Source organism: Cebidichthys violaceus, unplaced genomic scaffold (assembly GCF_023349555.1).
Source record: "Cebidichthys violaceus isolate CVI_PGR_0920_01 unplaced genomic scaffold, fCebVio1.0.p SCAF_14, whole genome shotgun sequence".
NCBI classification, from domain to species: Eukaryota; Metazoa; Chordata; class Actinopteri; order Perciformes; family Stichaeidae; genus Cebidichthys; species Cebidichthys violaceus.
This window is the reverse complement of record NW_027176307.1, coordinates 9423579-9435865: the sequence shown is the minus strand read 5'-3', so window position 1 is coordinate 9435865 and position 12287 is coordinate 9423579. Positions and strand designations below refer to the sequence as shown.

General features: G+C 45.3%; 1 protein-coding gene across 4 annotated transcripts in view; it reads right to left on the bottom strand.

Annotated features, from left to right (window-relative positions):
* Positions 1 to 11890, bottom strand: part of cd2ap (CD2-associated protein) — a 54322-nt gene extending 42432 nt beyond the window's left edge. For 2 of the 4 annotated variants that reach the window (XR_011102781.1, XM_068708744.1), the window contains exons 1-2: positions 11539 to 11889; positions 1358 to 1515 (exon numbers count right to left, since the gene is read on the bottom strand). Coding sequence is in view for 3 of the 4 variants with exons in the window: in XM_068708744.1 (XP_068564845.1) it covers positions 1358 to 1515; positions 11539 to 11542 (162 nt within the window). In the remaining variant the exon portion in view is untranslated. Of the gene's footprint in view, positions 1 to 1357; positions 1516 to 1974; positions 2014 to 11538 lie in introns of those variants that run through there. The other 2 variants (XM_068708745.1, XM_068708746.1) reach the window with 2 other exon arrangements.
* Positions 11891 to 12287: the final 397 nt, after the last annotated feature.

The following is a 12287-nucleotide window of genomic DNA, read 5'->3' as shown; positions in this document are numbered from 1 at the left end:
TTCACAAACCATAATATTTACTTCAGCATGAACACTCACGTTGTGCAAGCGTTTTAAACAGTAAGGTTTTAGTGATAAATTAAGTATTCCTTTAAAAAGGACTGTCGAGTCTCACCAGTTTTCATTTAAGTTACTTTTTGGCAAAAAAAAAATTACCTTTTTCTGCAGATTGTAATAACTTGATTCACACATTGGAAAAATTTGAATTAATTCACTATATTGTCCAGCTCTAATTTGAAGAGTAAAATGTTTGTTCCTCATTCAAAAATCCTCATCGCCAATAACAATCTGATTGTTTTTCTTCTAACCATGATGAATGGACGACAATAACGCAGCTCTGTGTTAATCGGAAACCAAATGCTCCTTACCCTGACAAGCAAAAAGCTTCCAGCAGGGACAGAGAGGACTCTCTATTCCAGCATCACACTGAGCCAACTCATGCTTTCAGTCCCGCGTTATCGGGACTTAATGGATCCATTAAGTGCTGCTTTTAAATAGTCCATCAAATGTGATATCAATAAAGGCTGGACTATAACCTCTTTTTACGGTCAATCAGCGCACGTCCTTCATCCAAGCACAACAACCATCGGTCAAACGGCCTGACAATTGTCAATTTGAAGGTATCTACAAATACACTAACTCTAGGCCCGCTTTCACACCTGTAGTTCAAAATGATACAGTGCTGCATTTTAGTTCTGGTTCCTGATCACAATGACTTCTCACAAACAAAACCAGGAGGAGTAAACATGAAGTTATAGAGACTGACGGCTAACTCGTTTGATTGGACAGTTTTAGAGATTATCATCCTGCATCATCAGGACCAACGTGGGGAAATCAGATTCCAGATGTTCATGCAGCACTTCAATGCTTCTGATGAGTACATTAATGAAGAAATAACTGCATTATTAGTACTATTAGAGGTGTCTAGCAAAGTCACGACTCAGGGCTTTTTTCTTTACTGTGGGATCGCTGTCTCACACTTTTTAATGGACTTGATGAAGTGACTAAGCACACAGAGTCGGATACAAGCACAGCACTGTCAACAGCTTTTGATGGAACGTCTCGGAAAAAATAGAGCTGTCCCCATACCGTGCGCCTTAACACCTGCTCATATGCTCTTTTTTGTTGTAATTTCCTGTAAAAAAGAAATGTCTACAGGATTCAACAAAGATCCAGATGTGCCTTTAAGAAAGCAGCTCCCACATCTCCAACACAGATGCGATAGCCCTCGCAGCTTCAATGAGATGATCTCTGATGGAAACACAGCATTCGCAACCTCAGAGGAGGTGCGAGGTCAGCTCTAGTGAAGACTCTATTGTGATCGACTCACAAAAAAGAGCCTTCCTCTTCCTCTCACCTTAACAAAGTTGTCGGGGAAGAGGCCCCTTTTCCCGTTGAGGTCCCCCTCCATCCAGCCGTCCTCCTCTATGTACCGCACGTTCTTGATGACGTCGCCCGGCCGTAGGGTCAGCTCGTCCTCGTGGAGCGCCTCGTAATCGTACTCCACCACGACCTCTGCTCGGGACAGGGTGAGGGTGGGGAAATAGATGGGGGGGGGGGGATGGTGGAAGAAAGAGAGGAAGCCGGCACGGAGGGAGGGGGGGAGCAGGAAGAGCATAAGGGTAAGAGTGACATGAAAAGGAAATTTTGGGAAAGAGAGGGTTTGAGGGGGCGAGAAGAGAAAGAAGAGAAACAATAAGACACAGTTATTAACTATAATATCAAAGTGACATCTTAACTCGTATTAATTCCAGAGCGATAAAACATAATAGTGGCAACCACTTTTGTAATTCTGGTTTGTATAGAAACCTCCAGGGCAGTTCAGTAATTAAAATAGCCTGCAATAGTTACAATATTAAACATTTGTCTGAATTGTCATAATTAGCATACATAATTAGGTTCTTGAGCTGTGGCCAAAAACATGTTTAGTGAAGTCACAGTGACCGTTGACCACCCAATTATATTCCGTTTTACCTCGAGTGAAAAAAAATATCCGGACGAACGTGAGGTCACAGTGACCACCAGATTCTGATTAGTTCATCCTCGAGTCCGGCGGAGGTCTTTGTAATCCATGCAAACAGCTACTCGAGTATCCGTGAACACACTGCGCGTGATATTCCGACCTGCTCGAATACGTTTGCGATCACACAAACAGCGAGTGAAAGAGGGAGGCGGGGGACTTTCTGGCCGGCCTCCCGACTGCTTCCAGAGCAGCAGGTTGAGCAGCCTCTAAAAATAACAGCAGGGCTGCAGAGGACTAACTGGTAGTCAGGTATTTCACCTTGCGGTATGGCCCTTTAAAAACACATGACTCACGGCGGAGACGCTCCACTGGCACAGCCGATTTCACACAGAGCACAGCCAAAACAAATACGAGAAGGGTGCACGCGCACACACACACACACACACACACACACGCACAAAATGGCACACCTGGGCAGAGTCATTCCGCACCACAGCTACATTGGTCCAGCAGCACAAGATTAACTGCTGTTGAACTTGGCCGTTCCTCCGTCGGCTCTCCCCTCTGACTTCACCGACGTTGGCCTCTACGCTACAGCAGCCCGGGCTGACATCCAATGGGGAAATAGGCCCCGACCAATGATCTCAGAGCAGCTTTCTCCACTACATCAAATGCCAAAAGAGGATAAGAGCAGCGGGGGGGGGGGGGGGGGGGGGGGGGGGGCAGATACCAATCACAGATTCTTCCTACATAATGTCCCTTTGGCGTCACATCATTACACCGAGCTGTTTGAGCCGTTTCAATCTGGTTTCCGTTAACAGCACAGCACTGAAACAGCCCTCCTCAAAGTCACCAATGACCTCCTCCTCTACTCAGACTCTGGTCACCTCAACATTCTCATCCTCCTCGACCTCACTGCAGCTTTTGACACCATCAACCACTACATCCTTCTCTCCCGCCTCGAATCATCCCTCAACATCACCGGAACTGCTCTCTCCTGGATTAAATCATATCTCACAAACAGACAACAGTTCATCAGCATCAACAACCGCACCTCCTCCACTGCTCCTCTGTCTCAAGGCGTCCCCCAGGGTTTGGTGCTTGGTCCTCTTCTGTTCATCCTCTACTTGCTCCCTCTTGGTAACATCATGACGACCAACCGGACCAAATGCCACCAAACTGGCCATGGGAGGAGAGCCGGAAGATAAGCTCACCCCGCTAGGACCTGAGGCTACTCCACTACCCAGCATGCTGCTGGCTGTCTGACGTTCAGTCACAGGAAAATAAGATGGGTGAAAGCAGCAGGAGGTCGGTGACTGTTGAGCCCGCATCTTCACAGAGACCTGGATCCATAGTGGTCTAGGATCAAGCTGCACTTGATGGGTGGACAGCAGGACAGAGAGCAGGACTCTGGTGGACCAGAAGAGGAGGACTCTGTGTTTAAGTCATGATGCTTGGTGCTCAAACACAGTCACAGTTGATGGTCAATGTTTTCCTCATGTTGTATGTTTAGTGTGAAGATGTCGGCCATGTTGTCTGTCCAGAGAATTGTTGTTGCTTATGATGCAAATTCTAAAAATGCTCTACAGGAATGTTCTGTTTTTCATGTCTTGAGTCACAAATGGACTACAACTGAATTTGGTTGTGCATCCCCATGTTGCATAATGACAATAAAGGTCCTTGAACCCTGTGGACTAGTGAAGTAGCATGCTGCTGCGCTCGTAAAGCCACATACAAAAAGACAAACACTCCGTCAGTAATGGGTCCAGATTCTGTCCAGCAGGTTCTGTGAGCAAGGCCGAGCTTACGAAGCAGTCAGCCCTAAGCAGCGCACTGTCTAGACACATGAATCACACAGCACAAGTTGAGACGTACACAAATAAACGACTGGGCCGAGCCCCCCCCCCCCCCCGGATAGTAATTTGGGCCCATCTGTCCGTGGAACCACAGGAAGAGATAAACGGTCCGCCGTAGTAAACAGAACAAGAGGCGACGCTGACGGACAGGAGTCACGCTCCGCTGAGCTGATGACGACTGGATGTGGAGCAGAGGGACTCTCTGCAACCGCACAAACACACCCTGTCTGAGGAGCGCCGGGCCGGTCCACTCTGCGTCACTCAAGTCTCCTCTAAACACACTGCTGTACACTTGCTTATACATTGTGTAAGACGCTGATAATATAGCGTTTGTGTTCTCCAGTGGAGGAAAGAGCAACACAAAATGATGAAGCTGTTTCAAGATTTGTTTTTGTTCTCATTTGTACTATATTGTAAAGGAGCAAAAACTGCCCTATCAGCATTCCAATCAGGTGTATGGGCACAGCCATTGACATATGAAGGTACTACTACGTTGCTTATGAAAAAATAAAAACACTGACAAGATGCTTTTTGTCCAAAACTAGATTAAAACTTCATTGAAAAGCTTAAAAGGTGCTAGATTCAATTAGCTAGCAAGTGGGGCACAATAGAGATTATATGTACATTGTATATGAATGCTCTTAATTTCAAACCTTTAACATTTGTACATTATAACCATTATGTATAATGGCATTAGATTGAGCTTGCCCATATTTTCAATATGCAGCAGGTTCTGCAGGATCTTATGAACAGACTTCTTGACAAAATCACTTAATAAGTGAAATCCTTAACATACATTACAGTTCTAATGTATAAGTGAGAGGCCACCACACTACTCGTGGCTCGTTTACCTCCACCCACAACCTGCAGTGATCGCAAAATGTCTCCTCTTTTTATTTATGTGAGGACAAGCAACACACACAGATGAAGTCTGATGGTCTGGTGCTCAGGCATTTCTCTCACAGCCTCCTGGCTGCTCCTGCTGAATGAGAGCAGTGAGTGACGGGTGTGGGCCTGTGAAACACCAGCAGTGGGGCTGTGGACAAAGTCTTCTTGGTTTGTTCCTCGAAGGAAATGCCTTTAGAAGTACATTAAACGCAGCCAGCAAACTGTGTGTGTGTGTGTGTGTGTGTGTGTGTGTGTGTGTGTGTGTGTTGGGGGGGGGGGGGTTTGGCACAAATAGTTTGATTGAATTAGGAGGTACAACTGAGACTTTTCATGAGGAATAAAAGGGCCATGCGGGCCTTCAATCAGGTTTTACTCTGAGGGTTTTCACTGATGTTACTTTGTTCATTCGGTGCTGGCCACTGGCCCAGGAACAGCTACAATGTTCATACTGGCTAAATATTTAGCTTTACCAGCCAAAGTAAATACATTGCATGCGTTTTTGAATGCACATAAGATGTTAAAGGGGACACATGCTCACTTTGAGTTTCACACATTTGAGTTTCTGCTAGAACATGTTTACAGGCTTTAATGCGTTTAAAGCCAACAGCTTTCTTTGGTAGAGCAGGAAGCTAACTGGCTTGCACACGTGTCTCCCTGGCAACCTTGTTAATGCATCAGGTGGATGTGGGTCAGCGGGTCTGCTCGTCATTCATGTCAGACTGTACAAACGGTACAATGTGAAGCTCTCCTCCCATTCCTGGGGTCGCACATGATGAGCACTCTGAAAGAGTCACTGATGTGACGTTGATTTATATCGCGTTCTTCTTTGATTCCAGTCGATTCCTGAACACATTATTAAACAACATAAGATCCAAAACAACATCATGGGGCCCCAGCAGCAGCCACAAACACGCTGCAAGATTTGTTCTTTGTTCCAACACAAATGCAGAAATAGGTCAAAAAGCTGAGAGCAGTGGTCAAAAGTGCATCCACTAAATGGTGTGCTGTCGAGCAGATGATGGGAGCAGAGCGAGAGTCAGAAGCCGGCGCGAGAGCGAGACGAGATAGCAGGAGGTGCTGGGTGTCCTTGGGAGTTCACCGACATCTTAGAAATATTTTCTATTTTGTGGCGTTTCCTTTAGTCCCGACTTGTTTATGTTCTGGTTTGGCTTAAAACCAAAGAATTGTCTTTTTGCGCCGTGTGCACGCCAAACATCCATGACGCATTCACGTCAAATAACGACAAAAAGATAATGATGATGCTCATCTGCATTAACGACGCTCTTCATACAATTTCGCAACTGCTGATTCATCGAATCACGAGTCCGACTGAGTGAAAAATGACGACCAATTTAGCAGAAGACCTCAGTAATATGCTTTGTCAGATAATATATATGATCATTGGTTATCAGGCATTGAGAATGCTTATGTAATGGAAGAAGTATGGTACGTCAGGAATACACTGTCTCATTGGAGCTTTTACAGCCAGAAGCTGGGGGGGTGATCAAAAGCTAAAAAGGAGTAATTCCACTGCTCTTTGGGCTGAAACTCCCTCTCTTTGTGTCCTTGAATGCACCGTTTCCTCTGCAGTATGCGAGAGAAGCTGACAAATGAATGAATGGCTCAAGGAAAGCTTTCTATCGATGCTATTAATACAGTCATATAGCCACTTGTTAGCAAGCGCCTTTTTTAAGACATGTCAAAGTTTCAAAATTCACAGGATGGGCATTTACTGTCGTAGAGCAAAACATTAACATATGTTTAGCTAGCGTTAACCACCGACCTTATTTCAGGCACCTAAACAAAAACCCATTAAAAAACAACAACACAGGGACTTCTAAAGGACGGAACCGGATGTGCTAAAATGCCGACTCATTTCCAGGTTTCAGGACTCGTTCTCTCAGCACACCATTGTCTGTCTAGAATGGGTTTAATGCGGTCAGTCAAAGTGAAGTTTCTTAGTGTATTCTCTTCACAGAGAATGTCTCCTCAGCATACCTCCGTCATGCCAGCTCTTGTTTTAAACCGTCTTCTTCTTATCAGATCTCTCTCCCCCCCGCCTCTCGCCCAGTGGCCGAAGGGTTAAACTAACAGAGTGAGAATCTCAGTCTTCACTAGACATATTTCCAAGACTTCTTGATGCATACTTCATCATGTTCTATGCGTCATCTCCACTCTCGAGTGTACTTAACTGAGAGCGCACGCCGCATTTTGGACGTCGCTCCCCATCAGTGTGCCGGAGAAGGAACGGGACTTCCAGGTTACTGTTTTCCTTTCCTCACACGCCGCTTCCAGGTAAGGAGTTTGTAACAACATGGCTCTTATGTAAAGCCAGTGACAGACAGGGGGATGTAACGGGGGGGGGGAGAGGGGGAATACCCGAGGCCACGCAGGCAAGCCGACTGCCAAGTCAAAAAAGATCTGTGCGCTCTCTGTGCTTCTCTTCTCTCACTTACTCGCTCACACAATCAGCGAGGAGGAAACTCATAACCGCATTCCTTCCCCCGCGATCTGAGAGGGAGCCGATACGGAGGGCAGAGCGTCAGCGAGTGAGCCGCTTACTGTCAATGACAAGACAACCCTCCAGTTCACCAGCGTTTACCCTCGGCACAGAGTGTGAGGAGAATAACTCAACATGTGTGCATTCTACAAACGCCCTGACACACACACACACACACACACACACACACACACACACACACACACACACACACACACACACACACACACACACACACACAAAGACACACACACTATCTTTTGACTTTTATTGAGAGGAAGGTGAAAAGACCACTGACCTCAAACGATTACTCAAGAAGCAACGGACAGATGAGTAAATTAGGAAATGATTCAATCGTCATAAACTACGTCATTTTTTCCAAGCAAAAGCTGCTGAACGTTGAAGAGTTCAGTGGCGTCTCAAATATGAGGGTTTGGTGCTTTCTCCTTACTTACATTACAATGAACGGAACACATTTGGGTTCTGACATTTGGTAAAAGTTCAAGTGAAAAGGAGGCAGGTGTTACGATGCTAACATCTGCCTGACGTACCCACTCATTGTGGAGCCACTGAAGTGTCCGGCTACACAGTTTGTACCTGAAGCAGGTATTGGTTCCGATGAGACGGGACAAAAGATTGTGTAGGATTCAGTTTAAGAACAGCTGAGCGTTGTTTTCTCTCGTGAATACATCCAAACTTACATAACGATAAATACGTCTTAACTAAAGCTGGCCGATTTTGAAAAAACATCTAATTTTCCGTTGTTATAATATTGAAATTGTTATGTGATACAATAACTTTTCATTATTCTCATTTTCATTGAATTTGAATTAAACAGTATGTTAACGCACATTTTGCCTTTGACAAATATTGCGCCTCCTGCGATTTAAAAATGATAGTAGGCCACAAAATACATATAGGTCTTTGACGAAACGTCAACACTGGAACCTCTTCACGTTCTGTTGATAATGTGACGCATTGCATCTTTGAGCACTGGATCAACCAGACCAAGTTAACTGACCTTCATTGGTTGAATAGAAACCTCGGTGGGAAATCAACAGAAACCACTCGCTGGTAAATATTGGTTGAGGCCAGTGAGGTTAATATTCAATCAGACATTCTGGCATAAGTCCAGTCTTTGTTTCAGTGGTGCTCCGGGATCCTGCAGTGAGGTTGACTAGAGTAACTGGGGCGTGTTGGTGGGATTAAGAAGTTGTTCTGGTCTTGCAGGGGGACATTTGTTGCATGTCATCCCTGCTAAAAAAAAAACAACTAAAAAGGTGGGAAAATGGCCCAAAAAAATACAACACTTGGTTGAAGAACAGCTGCTGGCTGGAGGGAAGAAGACCAGACAAAACTCAATTAAAATGTTTGGATCCGTTTATGACACGGATTTTGCAAGACTGTGGTGGGTGGACTGAAGTCCGAAGGCACGCTTCCCCCGGAATCATTTTAAAGTGAAATGCGGTAATCTGGTACACTTTGAGTCCAAAGCTAGAGGCTAGATCTATGAGGAAGTTTGTGCTCTAGCAGTGGTGGAATGTAACAAGTAGGGATGGGTACCGGAACCTGAGATTAAACGGGAACTGGTGCTAAATCACTGAAGACCGGGGTAATGATGAGCTCAGACGTTATCGGCTCTTTTTAACGTTTGGGTGCAGACGTCACTTACAGAACGTTTTAAATGACGACGGACTGCAGGCCTTTGGAGCGACTGAGAAACGAGTGCTTGCAGGATCGGGAAATATAACAATTTCCAAAATACAAACTAAACCTGAACACCAGATCTTTTGTCATTGCTCACACTGAACGGACAGCTAGCGGACCGTGACCAGATGTTCACTGGATTTGACCAAAAAAAGTGCATTAGATTAGAATCACAGAGTCCGCCTTTCAATACATATTTAGCCTGTTTCATTCGAATAAAAATGTTAAAGTGACGAGGTTATGGCAGAATTCTGACAACCCTTTCCGTCAAAATGACTATGACATCGAGAATCCGCTGCAGAACAGGACATGCGCCCGGCGAGGGCTAGCCATACCAAAGGGCAAAAATAGTTTTGGTTCATATGAAACTTTGGTGGCACAAAACTGACTATCGCGGGCCGCCACAGTCAAGGTATCTGCACTGGTGGATTTTAGTCGATCCACTAGTAGCAGGAGGCATGCGGCTTGAGCTAGGTTCAGAGAACACTAACACAGAATGTGAGGGGCTCTCTCTCACACACACACACACACACACACACACACACACACACACACACACACACACACACACACACACACACACACACACACACACACACACACACACACACACAGAGCTCGGACATGTTCAAACACAGCTAAGATATCCTTGGAGATGAGCCGCCCGAGGGAAGGCATACCAAAGAGGAGGACAACGCATTACATGTGAACGTAGTGTTCTATAAATGGACACGAGTTAAGAAGCCTGTTTTGCTGGATTCTGATACGTAGTGATCAGATATTCTAATGAATCCAAGAGAGAGAGAGATCTGAACTATTTGTGGGATCACATTCTTTGTCTGCTTTCCTCCTGCAGTGTTTTTGTTACTCTCGTTACTAATTAAATGCAGCGTTAGCTTCACGTGTCTGCTACATCCTGACAGCGGTGGATCACTGCGGTGTTTACTACTCAGTGTAAGCAACAGAGTTCACGCAGAGCCATCTTGTGTGGAAGTGTGAAAAGCACCACATCTGAGGGCTAAGCAAGGCCGGGCTCATAACCTGTTCTACAACATAGTCCTACCGCTCACTACCTCACAAACCACAGGCGCATCTAGCGAGACGCAGTGGGCGGGTTTCGTAATACAGTACAAATGCAGGCAGTTCACAGATCAGATGAATTCCTCTACATTCAATCACACCGACCACTAGACGACGAGCACCATCCACTCCTGGTGCATCACTTTACAACTTCTTAACCTTCTTTCATCCTTTGAGCCAACACTCGCAGAACAAACCACTCGGTCATCACAATCTGTCAAACACATGAGTATATCCCATCGATATCTATGATGGTGTTAACGTATAGTGAGGAGGTACAGTTTGTTTTTTTTACTGAATTAACAGGTTTTTTCATTGTTGCAAGGGTTGTTGTTGTTGTTTTTTGCATGGATGTCATTTTGTGGCAAATATTGTACTCACTGTATATAACTTTAAATGACAGATAACAGGTGAATTTTCTGGTACAGTAGATGTATTGCCACACAAATAAATGTATTGTATGCACTGTTGAAATCAGAATCTAAAAAGCGCAGTGCGATACCAATAGCACTCAGCTGGACAAACGTGTATAGTACAGTAAGTAGTCAGTGTCAACAAATGAGTAAAACAAAAACAGAGATTTGTATATGGGAAACATTTCCAGGCTTGACTGCTATGGGGAAAAACACAAAAAACATCCAAACATATTGACCAGCACGGCTCTCAGGGAGCACTTTATATTTCAGTGGCATTGACCAATAGGGTTTAAAGCTTGAATGAAAATGTTTTGGATGAGTTACTACTTTTGTTGCCTGCATGCAAAAGAGTTGTGATGTCCCATGAAACAGTGATTGCGCTTACAGAACAGAAAATGTTTAAAACGGCTTCATTAAAAAAAGAGCCAAAGCGATTGATAAAAGACCTAACAAGCTGCTGTAATGGTTAAAGGATGGGGGTCCTGGGTCCACACCTGACAACCCGACCCCTGGTCCTGTGTTACGTGGAGACAACACACACACACACGCGCGCGCACACACACACGCATTTGAGTAGTGGGAATTTACAGTAAGTCCGTCACTGGATAGAATGTAAGTCACGACACACAGTGTGCACAGTAACGTGTACCTATTCCAAACGTCAAAAGGGGGAGCTAACATATGAGAAGAAGCTAACTTAATGCCTTTAAGTTTCCTATATGTTGAGTTCTTCCAACACTTTAACCGCAAGGAGTCCTAACTTTGCCCAGCCAGACGAGAACAAACTGTAAATTTAGAACAACTAACGTCACGGCAGCGTGTAGGGCATAAAGTGGTGTCATGTTGACATCAGCTTCGAGGCGGCTCCACATTAGCTAGACGTGCATTCGAGGATGGAGGTGGCGTTATCCTGTTAAGCGGACAGCTAGCTGGCTAGGCTAAGCAGCTAGCTAACTGGCTTGCTAACTTTTAACTACCCTGCTGGCAAAAAAACGACAGCGCGATTTAATGTCACCGGCATTCGGTTTTAACGCCTTGCGTGTGTTCGACTCGCTTCGTGCGTCGAGTCGAAAAGAAGGCGGCGGTGAACATATTAAAACGCAAGCGCCACATCATGGAAAAACTCACCCATTCCCGTCCTTCGCACCGCCTCGCTATCAAACGCTGGGAGTCTCTTATCCAGCAGCAGCAGCCTCGCTGCTAGCTAGCTACTAGCCAGGTAGATGTAATCAACCGCAAAGTGGGCTTTTCTTTTGCCGATTCACAACAGCCGAAAAGACAGAAACAGAAGTAAACCGAGCCGTATATCCATTCGTCCAAGCCCCAGCGACGGCGGCGGCAGCAGCAGCGACCCCGGTTCTCCTCTCTTGGTGGTGCTTCAAGATTATTGTGCAGGAAGTTAACCAAGGAGTCTCCACCTTTCTTGGACTTGTCTCCACGGGTTGCTGCTGCTGCTGCTGGCTGCTGCCACCAAAATACAAAATAGCAGGAAACTTCGCGATGTTTCCGCCTCGGACAGAGTCCCCGCGAGAGGAATGTTTAATGGAATGTTGGTTTACCCCCCTCCTTGAATTATTGGCCCACTCAGCAAGTACAGTAACTACTGTACGTGTAAGCGCGAGAGAAACTTTAGTCACTCACTCGAGCTATTGCCAGCTATTGTGACGTGTGTGTGTGTGTGTGTGTGTGTATTTTTTCTATATACTGGACCACAACCCATCAGGGTTTCAGGATTTGACGGGGATGGGAAACCAACTCAGCCGTGAAAGCAAGTTACAAATAATACCGTTACCACTCATATGGACCGATACTGATAGTTGCTTAAGGAGAATGTAAAACACGATTCAAGTCAGTTAATTTAAATATATATATATTTG